Raw genomic sequence first — 18,749 nt, 5'->3', positions numbered from 1 at the left:
TATGGGAAATAATAAATATAAAATCCCTCATGCCAAACTTGAGGAAAAAGTAAGTGTTTAAAAATGTTAGGTTTTTTTTTAAATTTACAAATAATTTACAGTTTAAAAGCCTCTTAAAAGGCAACGATTTCTATAACATAAGGGAGTAAAAGAAAAAAAAACATTTTTCTTCATGTACTCCCAGTTTTTGTTCTCTTTGTAGAAGGTTTAGCCAGACAGTAAGAAAAGTTTCTCATAAAAACTTTTGCTAATTTCAGAGAAGAAAATCAAGTCTCTACTACTTGTCTTAATCTACCTTCCTTTATAAATTTAAATGTGATAATTTATCAAAACACTGGTAAGTGTTACTGGTTTCCACATACATGCATTATACACTAGAGAATCAAGATGACTCAAGGATATAATTAGAATTTCTGTACCTTACATCCCATTCCTCTTTGTAAAAAATTTAATATTTAACCAATACATTCTAAAGGTTGTGACAACTTCATAATTTTCAGAGGATTATTTTATCATCATTTTATGAAAAAGAAAACTAAAGGTAATAGAGGTTGGATAACATGCCCAGAGCTAGTAAACAACAGAACTCTCATTGGATTTCAATCCCATGGTTAATAAGATACTCTTACAGTGATTGATCTGAGAGTGAAATCAGGTCAATACTAACTGAAGGAATCTTTTTCTGATATTTGAATATCTGGCATCTACACAATGCCTGACAGAGTATGTACTCACTAGGCATATGTTGAATAAATAAATATTTGTACAGACTATGGTAAATTGAGGGAATAAAACAGATTAACTAGAAAGTTTTTAAGAACTTAAAGAGTTCCAGGAAGCAGAATGTTTTCAGTTGAATTCTTTGAATATTGAAAATGATCATTTAAATACTAGTAAATTCTTCACTGAGAACTCACATTCACTTCTACAAAAAGCCATCAGTCTAAACACATTTTTTTACAATGTATCAATAGATGTCATAAGTTATTGTGGACATTTAATAAAACGGAGAGCCAAAATTTTAATACTGTTCATTTGAAAAAAAAGCGGAATAGTTGTCTATAGATGGCAAATAAACTTTTCCAGAGTTTATGAAAGAAAATCACAAGTCTGCAATTTTAGAAAATTTTTCTCAAATTACTCTACATACAATTTGGAGATGAACTATGAAAGAAAATGGTATGATAGATTTTCTTGTGGCCAGTACACAGATATCGTATGCCTTCATTTCAAAACTCACCGTGGACATTTAATTTAACAGACTGAGTCACGTTCCCAGCAATATTTGTAGCAACGCAAAGATACATCCCACTATCTGAAATGCGGGTCTCAATGATTTTCATTGAACCAGAAGGGAGGAATGTGTGTCTAAAAGAAAGAAACCACATGGTAGACCATAGAACATGAGAATTTAAATATCCCCAATGCAGCTGCACTTCAGTGTGAAATTACTACTCTACAGCAGTTTTTGAAACCATTTTCCCATCTATATTATTTTTATACACCTTAAAAGTCAGGAATATTCATAATTATATTGTGTATTTGTGTGATGTTCTTACAAATATAAAGTCAGCTTTATTTTACTTTTAGATCTAACCTAATGGTCTGAAATTACCAAAAAAGTGTACATCTTTATGCTTTAAGTTGTGACTATGCAAAGCAAATATATATTTTAGCAGTTTTTTTAAAGATTTTATTTATTTATTCATGAGAGACACAGAGAGAGAGAGAGAGAGAGAGAGAGAGGCTGAGACACAGGCAGAGGGAGAAGCAGGCTCCATGCAGGGAGCCCGATGTGGGACTTGATCCTGGGACTCCAGGATCATGCCCTGGGCGGAAGGCAGGTGCTAAAATGCTGAGCCAACCAGGGTTTCCTATTTTAGTAACTTTTGAACTTATTTTGAATACTGTATTATTTATTCGGCAATGCTTTGTTAAAAAATTTAGTGTGTTACAATAAAGGCAAAAGAAGGTACATAATGTAATTCTCAAAAGTTTATTGAATATATTATAATGTAGTTGAATGAGCCAGATCTACATTTAAAAATGTTATCACATTATTTGTATTGAAATGGCTTTAAGAGGATGAGGGCCAGATAGACCTGCTTAATATTGAGATTTCTGATAAACCTAGGGAAAAAAAAGTTGTTCTACTTACTGGCCCTGAGACAGAAAAATGAATAAATAGTTAAGGACAGAATTCCCCCCCAAAGAAATAAGCATATAGAAGAATCCAACATGTAACATGCAATAACAGAGGTGATATCATAAAGAGCAAGGAAAGGATTGATTATACTAACAATTAAAAAATGATGCTGGGCAACAGGTTCTCCACATGGGAAAAATAAATAAAAAAAATAGAGCACTACCTAATACTAGACACAACATAAAAATTCAGATGGATTAAAGTCCAAAATGTGAAAAACAAACTTAAAATATTAGAATAAAACACTGGTGGCCATATTGATATTCTTCATAAGTACAAATCTTAAAAACAATAGATTAGTACAGTGAGCTACATAAAAAATGTAAAATTCTGTACAATCAAACATCATACATTAAAAGCCTTGCAGTGGTCTGAGAGAAGATATTTTCAGCACATAAAACAAAGGATTGTTATTAAGAATACAGACAAAATTTCTATATTCAACATGAAAAGACAAACAAGTCACCAGAAGTCTGTGCAGTAGGTTTAAAGAAGCAAGTCATAGGTGACACAAATGACCAACAAACAAGTAAAAGCATTCTTGGCTCCCTGGAAGTCAGTCACATGAAAACTATGGTATTTGCAAGACACCATTTCACACCCATCTGAACAACAAAAATGGTTAAGTCTATCAGCACCATGCACTGATAATAATGGGGAAATAGGTACACCTATATTCTAATGGAAGAAAGGTAAATCGGTACTGCCTCTTTGATCAGAAAGTTAGTCCTGTCTACAAAGCTGAAAGTAGGAATTAATTATGATCAGAAACTATAGTTCTAGGTACTGCTCCTAGAACTGCTCCTGTGTATACAAAGAGACATACGTAAAGATATTCACTAAAAAGCCTCATTTGTACAACCAAAAAACCAAAACCAAAACCAAACCAAACAGAAACAAACAAAACCCTGAATGTCCATACATTGGGAAATGTGTAAACAAAATGTAGAATGTGCATACGGTAGTTAAAAATGAATAAACTAATTCTATGCGTATAAAAATGTTCACTTAATAAAGCAAGCAGTAGAAATAAAAATATATGTTACATGGCAAATTGAAAACAGACACACAAAACAAAATTAAAAACACAGAAAACAAATTCTATACTGTCTAAGAATGGATGCATAGGATGCAAATGAAGTCTGTAGCAGTATTTGCCCCTGGGGAGGGAGAAAAGGAATTGGGGAGGAAAACAATGAAACTTCAACTGTATCCATAATATGATATTTCTGTCATGCAAAAATATCCAAAGCAAATATTTTTCAAAGAAATAGTAAGCTTATGGAAAGTAGTTCTTAATTATCTTTTTCACCCTCACCAGTGGTAGGGAAACTACAGTATAATGAATATATATATAGCTTCATAACTATACATCAGTAAGTCTAACAGACATAGCCAGAGACTATAATTCTCATTCCACCAGTTACTTCTCACATGATATTGAGTTAAAATAGTAATTGCTAAAATAGTAATTCCCTGAGAACTGGAAACGGGGTATGGAATGTATATTAGCTTATATAATCCTTTCAGGTAAGTATTAACTCCATTTTATAAATAAGAAATATTAGGTTCAATTGAAAGAATTGCCAAACCTTTCAGACAAATTTTAAATGGTGGAGGTAAATTTAAATTTGTATTTGCATAACAACAAAGGTGGTACTCTCAAAGGCTCTGGCATTCTGCTTTGCACATCACCTAGCCTATCAAATTTATTATCTCAGTGGACTTTTAAATCTGTAAGGGTTTAATCAAGAAGATTTTTACAAAACCATCTAATGAAAGTCAAACCTTAGATATTAAAGTAGTCGTTGTGTTTTACTGTTCCTATGGGATTAACGAGATGCTATGTGTACTATGCACTTCTACTAACACAAATCTACATACAAATATGCTCCATTTCAATAGCTACCATGTACTGTGCACTCGTGGGAAATTATGTCAAAGCTGGGTGCTAGCATTTCTAATACTAAAGAGTGATCTAGAAGGTATATATATTTTCTTTAGGCTCAGATTTATGTGTGAATTATCTCAAATTTAAGTTATTTTTTGAAACATTTAAAAACCTGAATAGATATAGCCATCTGCCCCCAAGAGATTATGTTTTTTGCATCTCAAGATTCATCCCAGATGCCCTACCTTGGAGAGAAGGGAGAGATGAGCTGGGTCTCTTTGGCCCAGGTAATGATGGGTGGGGGTATGCTCTTCACTTCACATGGAAGTGTCACCTCTTCCCCTGCAAGGACGGAGATCTCAACAGGCTTATCCTGGGACAGTCCTCGTTGGTCTCCAAATACTCTGGGCCTTACTAAAATAAACACGTTTGGGAAAGGAAATAGTACATTGAAAGCATTTAACGTACAAATGCGGACTACTAATGTTCTTTAAAAATGTACAAAAGATGCTGCCTATTCCAAAATTTCAGGGCATATCTAAAACTTTCCACGAACACAATTATAATGAGAGCAGGAAAAAAAATGACCAGAAAGTTTCCCTTTTTAGCTCTTCCTTTCAGAACATAATGAAGAGGTCAGCTGAAATGCCCTTTTAAAGAGTCTGCCATCTGTAAAAGTAACCCCTCAAGGCAGAGTGCTAACCAAGACATAGCTGAGGTTTGGCTTTGCTAGGAGTTTCAACTAACGAGTGTTTCTGACGCTGGTTGGGTGCAATAAGCATACTCCTTGGTAAAACACCATAAAATTTTTCCGAATGGCTATACAATTACTCTGCCTTTAAATCAGAATCGAAGCAAAGGAGATGCTGGTTGGCAGTAAAAATGCGTTTTGTAAACATAGTTCACTTTAGGAGAACAGCCCCTAGTAATATGATTTGGGAGAGAAATGTGAGTTTTGGCGCCAGCAGACAGTGTCAAAGAAAAACATTCCTCCAGGGGCTCTCACCATAGACAGTCAGCTGCACTTTTCTCTTGGCGTAGCCGGCTGCATTGGTGGCGGTGCAGACATACTCACCGCTCTCTTCACCCCCAGGTGACACCACATACAAACTTCCATCAGCCCCTGCAGAAAACTTAGCACTGCTGGTGGAAATCAGCTCGCCCTTCTGCAAAATACAACAGAGAGCAAAGTGTTTTGTAAGATAATAAAGGAGTGACTTAATGTCTGAAATGGAAGAGAGGAAGGAAAAGAATCTCAAGGGGGAAAATACTAGATTTTAAAAAATGCTAATTTGAAGAGAATGATTTGTATGAAAAATGAAGCAAAGAAACCAAAGGTGGTATTTCTTCCTACTGAACCACATCCCCTTTGTTCCAGAGCTATTTAAAAAGGGAGAGAATAATGGTAATGATAATGGTAATGAATGGGATGATGCTTCTGCTAAGCCACACACTGTTTCAAGCACTTCGCATGAATTAACTATTTTCATGTTCAAAACAATCGTAAGAGCAGGAAATGCCACAACCCCCATTTTACAGATAAAAGCTTGGGGATGATGTGGAGTATAACATTCAGTCAGTGGTAGAGCTGGGACTTGAACCCTGGCAGTCGAAACTCTTCACCTCTGCACTTTATCACAGCACAAAGGTCACCCTGGCCTTTCATTTTTATATTTTCCTAAAATGCCTTAAATTTCTACACAGTACTAGACACTGTGCAGTTTGGGGATTGGCTTCACCATGATATTTTTGTGTCCACAATGCAGAAATCTTAACCTTTTTATTTCATTTACAGATGTCAGCACCAACTTCTTTATATTTCAGAGCTTTTTAGATATATAAAATTAGATGGTATGGTAAGATACATTGGTTGTGATGCTAATTATACAAATGCCACAGCTTGTTTTTATGCCAAGCTTTTATATTACCAATATATGCCAGATTTAAATTAATTTTCATAAAATGTGCTATTTTCATGACTGTTCAAAGACAAAAAGGAATTCCTCCGAAATGGGTTTTTCCTCACTGCAAGAATACAAGTAAAAGCCAGACAACTTCATGATAGCAACATAGAGGGGAATAAATGAATTCATATAGAACTTTTTTTTGGCTTTCTAAAAGAACAGGGTCTGAGGCAAAGATTTGGAGGCAAGAAGTTTAGTTGGAAAGTGATCCCCAGAGTCTCGAGCAGACAGGTGAGAGAGTGGGGCACAGAAGGAAGGAAAGCTAAAAAGGATTTCAGGGTTCTTGTTTCCTCTGTGGCTGGGCTGATAAGCTTCTGTGTGCTGGGGATCCTTTGAGAAACTATGTAGAAGCAACCCAGAAATATACTTCTGAGGGATGAGAAGCAGGTCATTTACATAGGACACCTGCTCCCCAAAGGTGTTAATGCCCCTACACTTCCTGGCTGCCTGATCTCAGGCTGAGTGGCCTTCTGAGCAAGCCCTGAGTCCAAAAACCAGAGAGGCACATGCACAAAATATGATTCTGGAAGAAAGCATGGAGCTGTCCACCAGAGCTGCGCTGAAAATCACAAGGGCTGACGGGATGTGGCAAGCATAAAAAAGGATCTGCTATAGCATGCAGTGTTTAGAATGGTTCCTGGTGTACAGAATGTGTTATGTTGGTGTTCACTGTTGCATTCTTAATGTCATTCAAGCATCAGACAGGTGATGGCACTAAGGACATTTTAAGGTTCCTTCCAAGTGGTATGACTGCATGGGTTTTCCTTTTTATAAAATTCTGTGGTACAGTCACAAGTTCCATTTATGACTAAAAATATCCAAACGTTGTTATAACACGAACATTAAAAACACCACTAGAGGGGGACCTGGGTGGCTCAGTGGCTCAGGTCATGATCCTGGGGTCCTGGTCCTGGGGATAAGTCCCGCCTTGGGCTCCCTTGTAGGAAGCCTGCTTCTCCCTCTGCCTATGTCTCTGCCTCCCTCTCTCTGTGTCTCTCATGAGTAAATTAATAAAATCTTTAAACAATAACAACAACAACAAAACGCCACTAGATAGGTCATTTACCTTGGACCAGATGATAGATGGCTTGGGAATTCCACTTGCTTTGCATGGTAAAGTTACTGGAATGCCTTCAATTGTGCTGAGTACTTGCTGCCCATGCTGAATGGTTGGCAGCACTGAAAAAGGTGGCAATGTTCAAAATCTGAGCATCTGTTCTTCCATTTAGCCTCATATGTTTAAAGTTGTATATTTTTAGGGTATACCGCATATTTGTAGCTAAGACAACATTTTCCAATAGAAATGTAGGGTAACTTGTAAGGGAGTGTAATAAAGGAAACACAGTAACTGTAATCTGAAGAATTTAATAAAAACATAAAATCAAGTAGTAAATTATGCTTAGTAAGTTAACTTTCCTAACAAAAATAAGACTGAAGAAAATCCATGTTTTCCTGGAAACTCGAAGTAGAATTACATTCCAAGAGTTACATGTTTAATACATACCCTTCATTGTTGTTCATGACCCAATCAGCTGCAGTGAGCTGACATAAGCCTACTGCCAGAGAAATGGACTGTTTAACTGTCATGCATTTAATATCTGTCCATTCTCAAGAACAACATAACAAGGTACGAAATTTAACCTAGAAAAAAGGATTTGTTTTCTTAAAAGAAATTCAACAATAAAACTTGCAAGGCCTTTTAAAAGACTAAAATACTGGATTCTAAGTCAGTAGTTTTCACTAAGAAAAATAACATACCTATGACTTTAGAAAGCAACTGAAGAATTAACATTATATGAGCAGAAGCAAAAGGAAAAGGAAGACTTAATTATTCCATTTTGTGCATATCTCAATTAATCATAGGCAACTTGCATGTGAAAAATTATCAATACTCAATGTTCTCAAAATAATGAATTTGATTAACAAGCTCCCATACATGGAAGTTCTTAACATAGTACAACTAACACAACATAACCCCATATATACCAGGTGTTCCTTTCCTTCCCCTGGAAAGATGAGACTGAAGCTGTTCCCTAGGGCTCAAGCACTCACTGTGTCTCTTGACTTTGAGTCAAATTTCTCTAGAATTATCACAATTACTCTCAGGAGAAGTTTGCCAGAACTAGAGGTACCAGAGATCTCTATGCAAAAACTTCCCTGGAAGGCTTAAATTAGCTTTGCTATATGTTCATATTTTCCTAAGGCTGGGCTTATTCTTTAGATAATTTCTTCTTTAAAAAATTGGCAAAAAATCGCAGATACTTTTATGTCAGGCTACTCTCTAATGCAACAAATTTAACTTCCAGAATCACCATGGAAGAGTCAACTCTCAACTCTACTGTAATTTTGTGGCAACACTGGAATAAGCCATTTTCTCAAATACAAAGTAAGTTTGACAGCTATGAGGAAAAGTGGCAAATTTAGGCATTTTCAAGTCTGATGACATCTGACTGTGCAAGAGGTGTTTCTTTCCAGATTGTCCACCGACATAAATCAAGATGTCAACTGAAGGGTCTGCCATTTTAGTTTACATTTATATTTGCAGCATTAATTCATCCTTTTAAGAACAGGTCATTGAGAGCTTTTAATGAGTATTCTTAGAAGTGGCGAGGCAGAGTAATGAAGGCATGGCAATGCTAATGAACATGAATATGGAGGTATGGAGAACCTGTGATATTGCATCATAGCCAACTCAAAACTAATTTGTTGGCTAAAGGTTGCTCAGTTTAGCTCCTGTCAAATGTCTGGGTTGATTTTTTTTAACCTTAGTAACTAAATCAGTTACTCATTTTGGACTAAGATGGATGAAACAATGTCGTGATCTTTTTCACTTTTAATTGTCAACACTCAGGGCATCATGATAAACCATATCACTGGTTCACCTGTCTCCTCACCCCTCTTATCTGGCAGACATACCAGCGGATCATATCACTCTTTCACTCAAGTAGAAATTTGCCTCAGAATCCTCAACACAATATTCTATGGAGGTCACATGATTATATCTCTATACACGAGTCTCAAGGCAATCCATAAGCACTCTCCAGGAAATCTATGGACTGATTTTCTCTAAAAATAGTTAAACACAATTATATTCAATTTGGCATTATGCATTTATTCTTTTAGACTATAATTTAGTGTTACTTTAATATTTCTTTAAAATAGTATTTCTTCAAGAGTATCTCATGTGATGTTGGTGGAGGCTGGTATAACCAGCACATAAGATTGAGAGAGGCAGAGGAGGTTATTTACAATAAGAAACAGACATAGGGACACCTGGGTGGCTCAGTGGTTGAGCATCTGCCCGTAGCCCAGGGCGTGATCCGCAGTCTCAGGATGAAGTCCCACATCGGGCTCCCTGCCTGGAGCCTGCTTCTCCCTCTGCCTACGTCTCTGTCTTTCTCTCTCTGTGTCTTTCATGAATAAATAAATAAAATCTTAAAAAAGAAACAGACGTTAAAAAAGAAGAGGGTCTGCATCCATTGACAATTTCCATAGGCCAAGCAAAATGTGGAAATTACCGGATTCTCCAATTCATGTCCTAAAAAAAGGATGAATTCACTAAAAATAAATGTTCTGTGCTACTTTCATCTCTGAACACAGAACTATTTTTTAATAGCACACTTTAAAAAGCAATGTTGCAAAGTCTTTAAAGAAAACATACAAAAAAATTTATGACAATTTCTTAAACTATGAAGTTGTCATTTATTGAGATGTAAAAAGTTCGTGACTGTTAGTCATGAATGGAAAAAAGAGATAGCTTTTGGATATTCTTATTTGTGACCTTTTATCTAACATGCGAAAAGATTGTTTGGAGCACATGAGGTGGCCTTTAGAAAAGTTTAGGTCATTTCTAGCTAACACACAAAGGGGTCATTAGTAAGGACATGCTTGTTGCACAATCCAAAAAGAAAAGGCAATTTGGATGGAATAATAAATTCAGCTTGTCTGAAATTAAAATGTATTTTTAAACATAACTCTTTGAGAACTGAGCTCACTTTTATCAATTAAGAAACCACTTACAAAAGCCCTTGGCCAGACTCAGCTGGTGACTTCCAATAAAGCCTTTCTGTGTATGTAGCAAAGGGAATTCTGGAAACAGCCTTAACAATGTAAATAGTGTTCAAGAAATAAGGCTTTTTGTTAAGAATAACAATTAGGGAAAAAATCTACTTCTTACAACTAGAAGACAGAGTTATTTGATTTAGAGACATAAACCTAGCTTTGAACGTGGTTTGGAAAGAATTACAATGGGTGTGTCTCTTACCATGCACATCCACAGTGGTAGTTTTGTTAACGGTTCCAGCCACATTACTGGCCACACAAGTATATTTGCCCCCATCCTGAAGGCGAACTCTTTCAATATGGAGACTCCCATCACTGCGCACAGTAATGTAAGGATTTTGGACCAACTTAAAGGAAAAAAAAGTCATACTTAATTTAAAAGGTAATGTTCCCTAAGCATAAACCAGATTTGTTTTTTTTAACTGAGTTATTAAATGTCTTATAACAAATTATTCTTAACACCCTTATGTAAAAAATGATGAGCATAAAATGTTACCAAGAGTAGAATCAAGTGTATGTCATCCTAATATACCACCAAAAATTATACCTACTAATATCTGTTGGAGTTATGTACATGTTGGAAAAAGGAATGAAATAGAGACATCACTTGACATGAAACAAGTCAAGTGATGTCTCTATTTTGTGTCTCTTTGATCTCTGTTATCACTCAGAACCAAATTCTACTAGTCACTTTTACTTTTCACTAATTTGTTCTTTTTCAAGAAGATTGTACCACCACTTGCAAGCCATTTGATATTTTTATTTTGGCAAGTAGGTAGTCATTCAAGCTGAGAGAATGTGATTCATCTCAACACTCACCCTTTTCTGTGACAGATGCAAATATCAGAGGCAATGTATGATCTAGGAACTGTGACAGAGAAAGTTGGCAATATTTTCTGTTAAAAATGATCACTCCAGCTGTGCCATTGATGTGTTTTATTCAATCACAGGACATCTTAGTGCTCAAATAGTATCATCCTTTGTTGTAAGGGCCTTTAATTATTAAGTGAGATCTACTAATTTTTCTTAGGATTTAATGCAAATATGAATAATTTGACAGCTTATTCCATGGAGTCAAGTCATTTCTAATTGGCACTTCAAAATGAAAGTGAGTCTAACTACCCTGGAAAATGGAAGGAAAAATGCTCTTGACTAGGTGGAAATTTATTGCCAGAGAGAGCATGTTTGCAAAAAAATTCCTTAGAACTGTGAAAATTTTTCACATTCTTTCATAATCCAAATTTATACACTAAAAAACAATGATACAAAATAGATCCATATTTTCAAATAGTTCATAAAAGATATAATGTTTAAAATTAATAAATGGAAGAATTTTATGAAAATATTGATATTTATTATATCCTACAAAGAGGATATGAAAATATTTAAATGCTATAAAAGTAATTTTATATTTGCTTCAGTTTTTACATATTTTGAAGAGTTTATTAGTTGCATTGAATTTAATGCAAAACTATAAAAACCACATGATTGACTATTTCTCCACCTTATTAATTCCAAAATAATGTAAACTACATAAACTGAATACTGAAAAAAAGTTCTGGTGTTACACTTACAAAATGTATTTTGGTATATATACTAAATTGAAATGTCAACGGTTGGAATAAATTGTCTCTTATGCAAGAAAATTAGAAATGTGAACGCACGGATTTATAATGTTCTTACCATGGCTGAATTCTTAATCCACCGACGTTCTGGAATGGGATTTCCAGCCAACAGAGCACAAGGCAAAGTAAGCTGCTGTCCTTCAATGACACTGGTCACTGAAGGGCTGATTCCAATGAGTGGAGCAACTAAGTCAGGAGAAACAGGTATTATCAACTCTATCTTACCCGAAAGGAAGGCAAATGTTCTTTCTTTTAAAGATTTTATTTATTTATTTATTCATGAGAGACACAGAGAGAGAGGCAGAGACATAGGCCCAGGGAGAAACAAGAAGGTAAATGTTCTAAAAGGCCAAGATGACTATTAATTATGCTCTTAAAAAAAACTAAATTCAAAAAAAAAAAAAAAAAACTAAATTCTCAAGAACAAGATTTTTAAATGTAAATGGGTTTGAATTGCAAGACAGAGATAAAAGACCCTTCTAAGCAGAGGGAATGGCAAGAGGGCCGGTAATAGCATAGAAGCAGAGAAAGTAAAAAGAATTAGTCTATGGCATGGAATGCCAAAATTGTCAAGCCAAGAAATTGTGCGACGTATGCAATGGACAAATGGAGAGTACTTATAAATCTAAAAAGTGGGATCATCAGAACCATTCTAAGGAAATATTAATCTGAAAATTATGACTAAGATTTATTGGATAAGGAAAAAACCAGAAGGGTAAGATCAATGAGGAGGCTGTCATAACAGCTCCAGCAAATAAAATGAGGTGGACTCTCTTAGATGGAAAGATGTTCTTTTCTAGGAATTATTTAATAAACTTAACACAAATCAAGGGAAATCCCCAGATATTCTATTTAGAAAATTTAATTATATGTTGATGAATAAAGGAAGATATAGAAAGAAAATTTTATAAATGTGTTTAATGAGAAACAGGCATGACAGATCTAAAAATCACATAAAATAATAAATTAGACAATGTAGTACTAGTGAAAAAATAGAATTCCAAGGAATAGACATAGGAATTAAAATTTAGCATATGACCAAATGGGTATTTTAATCAGTGGGAAGAGATTATTCAATAAAGATATTGAGACAAAGGTCTTACCACTTGGAAATAAATGATACTGTATCCCTACTTCATATTAGGTCTTTCCACTTGGAAATAAATGATACGGTATCCCTACTTCATATTATTTTCAAAGATAATTCAGGTGGGCTTAAAATGATAAGGGTAAAAAAGGGAAACAGAAAAGAATGCCATGACTCTGTGTGTATGTATTTATATTTAGACTTAAATCAATTTATTCAAGTTGACCTTCATTTCTTCAAATGGAAGATAACTTGGAGCAGATGATCTCTAAGGTTATTTCCAGTTCTAACATCCCATGAAATTTGAAATAGGATGGGGGAGGGAGAGGCTAGTTTAGTAGTCAAATACTTACCTGTTGTTTTTGTTTTTTTATTTAAAGTGGCAAAAGCAAGAGCCAATGTAGTAAAAGAAGTCTGATGACTTTGAAAAGCTTGATACCTAAGCACCTAATTGATCTTACCAAGTCCTGTCACTGTTACTGTTGTCTGGGACTGGATCTTTCCAAACTGGTTTTCAGCTTCACAAATATAGGTTCCTTTATCATTTGCCCATAAATCTAAAAAGAAGAGATCATTTACTCATTCAATGCCATCTAGGAAGCATAACTATGTGCCAGGCACAGTGCTGAGATTTGTGGGTGGAAAATGTGTGGGTACTGTCTTCTGTAGTTCCCATTGTTGGGGAGGAGACATACATGAAAACCAACTATCAACCACAGTGTGATAATGCTATAATATGTATTTCAAGCAATGAGCTGTGGGAACACAGAGAGACATGAGAATGATGACACATAACAGTAGTTAGGAGGGGAGTCACAGTGGAGGCAGGATATAAGCTGTACCTTAAACAGCAGGTAGAACAGGGAAGGGCAGTCCAAGCCTAGTGGGCTGCAAAAACAAAAGAATAACTTGAAAAATCGAGGTCTGTTCAAGGAATGGAAAGTTGCATCACCAATGTATTCTGCAACACCACCCTAGGGGCGTTTTGAAGATTTGCAAGATATATATATCAATCAGTTGGACAAATGACTGGGGGGAGTATACTGGCACTTAGTGGGTAAAAACTGGGGAGGCCATGAAGGGGCAGATTCATGAATGGAACAACTATTCCAAAGCCAGCAAGACTTCTAATGTTCCCACTGGAAGTTCACAGATTTTATGACTTTGTTTATAATTGTATGATAATTATATTTATCAGTCTACATTTGAGCTGTCAAATTCATGGTGATGTACATCAATATGTATGTATATTATGCAGAAATGCCAGAGTATTTATCTATTAAAATACTTATTATTTAATAAGGATTATTTTCCTTTGTACTATTTTCAGATATTAAAATAGATTTTATTTTCTGGGTAGATCAAAAATATAGACTTTGTTTCAGGATAGTTAAAAGGCTATTACAAAATATTTTTAATTGAGGCGGGTGTTAGGGGAATCAGAATGAAGACTACTAGGTTAAAGGCTGTGTGGATACAGTCAGAAAACAAGCTAAAGACAAAGTTTGGTGCCTTGTAAAGAGTGTGGTTTGTCTTGTGAGCAAGAGGGGAGGCAACAGAAGATTTTAAATAGGAAATGACTGTGATCTTTGCAAATATCTTAACTAAATAAGCACAGTGTATTCTGATAAGATTTGACAGAGAAAAATTGTAGCTTCCCATTTTAAACGGTTCCGTATTATTTCAGATAAAAAGCTGTGACAAAGCTTCTACTCCTCTGTTAATCTTTTGCATATAATGGCAGAACTGCATCTGGTAAACTCAGGCAGTGTCCACTCTCAACAACAGCAAGCGTTCATTTGCAAAGGAAAGTTCAGCAAATCATCTGGTTAATAAGGCACACATTGTTTCTATCCAAGATATTTTTCATGTTATCAACTCGCGGACTAATTTGTGTAGACATACATAAGACCACAGAGAACTGTTTCTAATCACTACTTTCCTTCTAGATAGTTTAATTTGGACACTTGGACAACCATTTGTCAATACATTCCCCCTTTTTATTCTTCCCTTTTTACATCTCCTCTAATTCATTTGTTTCAGGTCCAATTTATTTCCTGTTAGGCTTTTCTCATCACTACTATCGCCCTACTTGCATAACTCTGTGAGCTTCCCCATTTTTCTTCTCATCTCTCCAACCTTGCAGAGGGATTGTTCTGAAATAGTACACTCATGTGCCTTTTTCCACAGGGAAACATGGAGGGTTATTTTCTAGCTCACCAAAAGCATTTCTTCACCTGTACATTCTAGGTCCTGCACAATCTGACGCAGTAGGCATTTTTTTTGGCCATCCACTTAGATGGTGGGTTGTGAAATGCCTGAGTGAGGGACCCCATATATGACTTCTGTCTTCACCACAGAGCCGGGCCCAGAACTGAATACTTAAGCACTTATAATTAGTTTAATTTGTATTTGGAACTTGAAGTGGCTAATGGACATTTAATATTTAATAAACATGGAAATCACTTATTGGAGGCTTTCGACAAAATAACCCCAAAGATGCAATTACTTTTTAAAAACCAGTTAATCAGCTAAATATTTTGGTCCTCTAGTGCCACTACTTAAACAATCTGAACACTGTTTTAAAAAGTACAAAATATTTACAAATATCTGAATGCTTAATAGCTTATAGGCAAAATTTTTAGATGCTGGAGTATTTGATGATTTTTTTTTTCAATTTTCTGCTCCAGGTAGATATCACTTTTAATCAAGGAGCTTCCATAGGATATAGAGTCCCTATGCATATAGTTATGTATTTTTGGTCAAAAAAATTCATTAAAGTTACCTTTTTACTAGTAATATTTTATCTTTCTATACAGCAATTGGTCCAAGAGTCAATAAAATGTGATCACTTATCCACCTAGAGGCCCAGGTGTTTCTATTTGCAATAAGAAACAGTGAGATATGAAGAAGTCACGTTGCTTCATAAGCCTTTATGAAATGACATACATCTGAATAAAATACATTTATGACAATTCCAAGATATAAGAATTCAGTACTCTTTTAAAAGGAAATGCAACAAACACAAAATGTTTTTAAAGAAGTTTTTAAAGAACAAAACGTGTTGGCAAGATTAATTCACAACTTTAAACATACTAATCCCTATGTATAGAACATGAATGTATAATATATATGTACATACTTGTATAAAATATATTTCCTTTAACCTACTTGAAATAAAGAGAGCTCCTGTTCTTAGTTGGCTGATGGAACTCACTGAAAAGGGTCTTGAGAAGATAGGCATGTTGTCTGATCTCCTCCATTTAATCTTTGGTTCTGGATAACCCTGGACATAGCAAGGTAATGTCACGTTTGAGCCAATTTCTACAGACACATCAGCAGGTTCTTGTATGAAAACTGGAGGTGCTAAAAGATATTTAAAACAAACAAAGAAAAGGTCATTGAGATAGTATATAGGCACAGTAAGTACAAACTTCATTCTTAAATGGTCAACAGATTGAATCTGAACCAAGATATTGTTCACATAGTATTGTAAATGTACCCTTTAAGCATTTCTGGATGGTATTGAAATAGTCAATACTTATTTTTTGCTTAATAAATGAATAGAGGTACAAAGAAGTTCAACTACTTCCTTAAAATGATAAATGATAAAGAGAATGGAATTTAAGAGTAGAAACTGAAATCAAGAATTATCTTCAATAAAGAGAATCTTTCATCTTAGAAATTTGTTTTCAATTTTAGTTTATGTCATGCTACTCAAATCTTTGAACTTTCTTATAAATATGTTTGCCTTGTAATGAAATATTCTGGACATTTTCCAAAACTTAACTCCTTTTGTTCCAGTTTTTAAATAACTTAATTTATACCAGAGCTCATTCTTTAATAGATCACTATAACCAGCTAACAGTATTTAATTCTAAATTATACCCTTGTTCTAGATCACATTCTTGCTTCTCAATACCTTTCACCTTTTTTACATTTTTGAGTTAAAGGAATTTGAGCTTGAAAATCAATAATAGGGCACCCCCGGTGGCGCAGCGGTTTAGCGCTGCCTGCAGCCCGGGGTCTGATCCTGGAGACCCAGGATCGAGTCCCGCGTCAGGCTCCCTGCATGGAGCCTGCTTCTCCCTCTGCCTGTGTCTCTACCTCTCAGTCTCTCTCTCTCTCTGAATAAATAAATTTAAAAATATATACTTATTTAAAAAAGAAAATCAATAATAAAATTAAAGCAACAGAATATAGTATCTGATAAAAAGAATAATGAGAGCTTAATATCTTAGAGTTAAATCTGATTAGGAAATTATAAAATTATAGATCAAAAGACTACAGTTATCCACATAATATAGCTAAACACAGAAGCCAGGGGAAGAATTAGAAATGTGTCCTAGGCACAACTTGGAAAACACGGGAAGGCAATATAGGAGAAAGCTGTCAGCAAGCCCAAATAGACGAGGCTCTCAATATGTCTATCCCCAGAACTTATAAGTAATGATGTATGAGATATCAGACAAGGAGGAATATACAGGATGCTAGTGGAGGCAATTCATTAAGCCTGCTCACGTGGGATTTTGCTTTTTGTTTTAGATTTTATTTATTTGAGAAAGAGCATGCACCAGAGTGGAGGGGTGAGGAGAAGAGCAGAATGAGAGGAACAAGCAGACTCCGGCTCAGTGCAGAGCTCAATGGGGGATCAATCTCACAACCCCAAGATCATGACATGAGCCAAAACCAAGAATTGGTCATTTTACCGAGCCCCCCAATGCCCCTGCTTAGGCAGGATTCTAAGAGGAGAAGCCCAAAAGATGGTTCCTTGATAATGTCAAGGTCAAATATTTCTTAGAAATTCAACTATCACAAAGCCAAGGACTATTGTTAGGTGTTTTCCATTAATTTTCTCATTTAATCTTCACAATACCCCTATGGGTAAGTACTATCATAACTACAATTTTATAGATGAAGAAACTGAAACAAAATAGTTAATTTGTGTCAACATGGAATTGAAGAGTGGAAGTAGGATTAAAAAACAGGTTGAGGGAAGCCCCGGTGGCCCAGCGGTTTAGCGCAGCCTTCAGCCCCGGGCGTGATACTGGAGACCGGGGATCGAGTCCCACGTCAGGCTCCCTGCATGGAGCCTGCTTCTCCCTCTGCCTGTGCCTCTGCCTCTCTCTCTCTCTCTCTCTCTCTCTCTCTCTGTCTGTCATAATAAATCAATCAATCAATCAATCAATCAATCAATCTTAAAAAAAAAACCCAGGGTGATCCTGATAACAATTCTTTGTCATTTTATCGGCTTTCCCTTTTCTATAGGTTCTTACAACTGCTGAAAGTCAAGTTGTTTAGCAGCCTAATAAAAATGAGTGTAGAGATCATTTCTTTCCTTCTCAATGGGAATTTGGGGACTCGGATGTATACTTGTCTCCCAAGTAGCCTTAGTCCTTTATTAGCCTGAGCTAAAGGACATCCATCCTCTAACTTTGCAACTTCATCTCCCATTATTCCCCTAGAGAAATCTTATTCTTGGACAATCTGAACTCTTCACTCTTTTCCAAACAAGGACTGACCATTTTCATATCAGTACCAGTGTCACTGCCATCCCTTTCAAATGCAATGTTGACTCTTGATCTCTGGCTATTGAATATTGACGATTCTTTAATCCAGTTCAAAAGGTCCCTTCTCAATGCCATCTTTCATTTTCCTAGACATGATTTCTTCCCTCTGTGTGGTTTCAGAGAATTCACTCTGTACCACTCTCATGGCAGTGGTCACATCCTGCCTTTTATTAGACTATATGTTTGATTTTCCCTGGAGAGTTCATGTTTGCAACCATACTTTATTTTTTATAGCAACTAACATAGCACTTTTTGATTATTCAAGGCTGCTAGATATCTGTGAATAATTGAAGCAATATTAAAACACTTTAACACTGGGTGGCTCAGTGTTGAGCATCTGCTTT

General features: G+C 35.5%; 1 protein-coding gene across 5 annotated transcripts in view; it reads right to left on the bottom strand.

Moving 5' to 3' along the window:
- HMCN1 (hemicentin 1) overlaps window positions 1–18,749 on the bottom strand; it is a 457,926-nt gene that overhangs the window by 204,331 nt on the left and 234,846 nt on the right. For 4 of the 5 annotated variants that reach the window (XM_038542311.1, XM_038542313.1, XM_038542312.1 and 1 more), the window contains exons 16-23: window positions 16,007–16,201; window positions 13,297–13,392; window positions 11,807–11,934; window positions 10,326–10,470; window positions 7,128–7,240; window positions 5,104–5,263; window positions 4,343–4,511; window positions 1,241–1,368 (exon numbers count right to left, since the gene is read on the bottom strand). In XM_038542311.1, coding sequence (XP_038398239.1) covers window positions 1,241–1,368; window positions 4,343–4,511; window positions 5,104–5,263; window positions 7,128–7,240; window positions 10,326–10,470; window positions 11,807–11,934; window positions 13,297–13,392; window positions 16,007–16,201 — 1,134 coding nt within the window. Of the gene's footprint in view, window positions 1–1,240; window positions 1,369–4,342; window positions 4,512–5,103; window positions 5,264–7,127; window positions 7,241–10,325; window positions 10,471–11,806; window positions 11,935–13,296; window positions 13,393–16,006; window positions 16,202–18,749 lie in introns of those variants that run through there. The other variant, XM_038542315.1, reaches the window with a different exon arrangement.

The sequence above is a fragment of the Canis lupus genome, chromosome 7, assembly GCF_011100685.1.
Source record: "Canis lupus familiaris isolate Mischka breed German Shepherd chromosome 7, alternate assembly UU_Cfam_GSD_1.0, whole genome shotgun sequence".
In the NCBI taxonomy this organism is placed as follows: Eukaryota; Metazoa; Chordata; class Mammalia; order Carnivora; family Canidae; genus Canis; species Canis lupus.
Note: the sequence above shows the minus strand (reverse complement) of the source record. Positions and strands in the feature narration are given on the sequence as shown.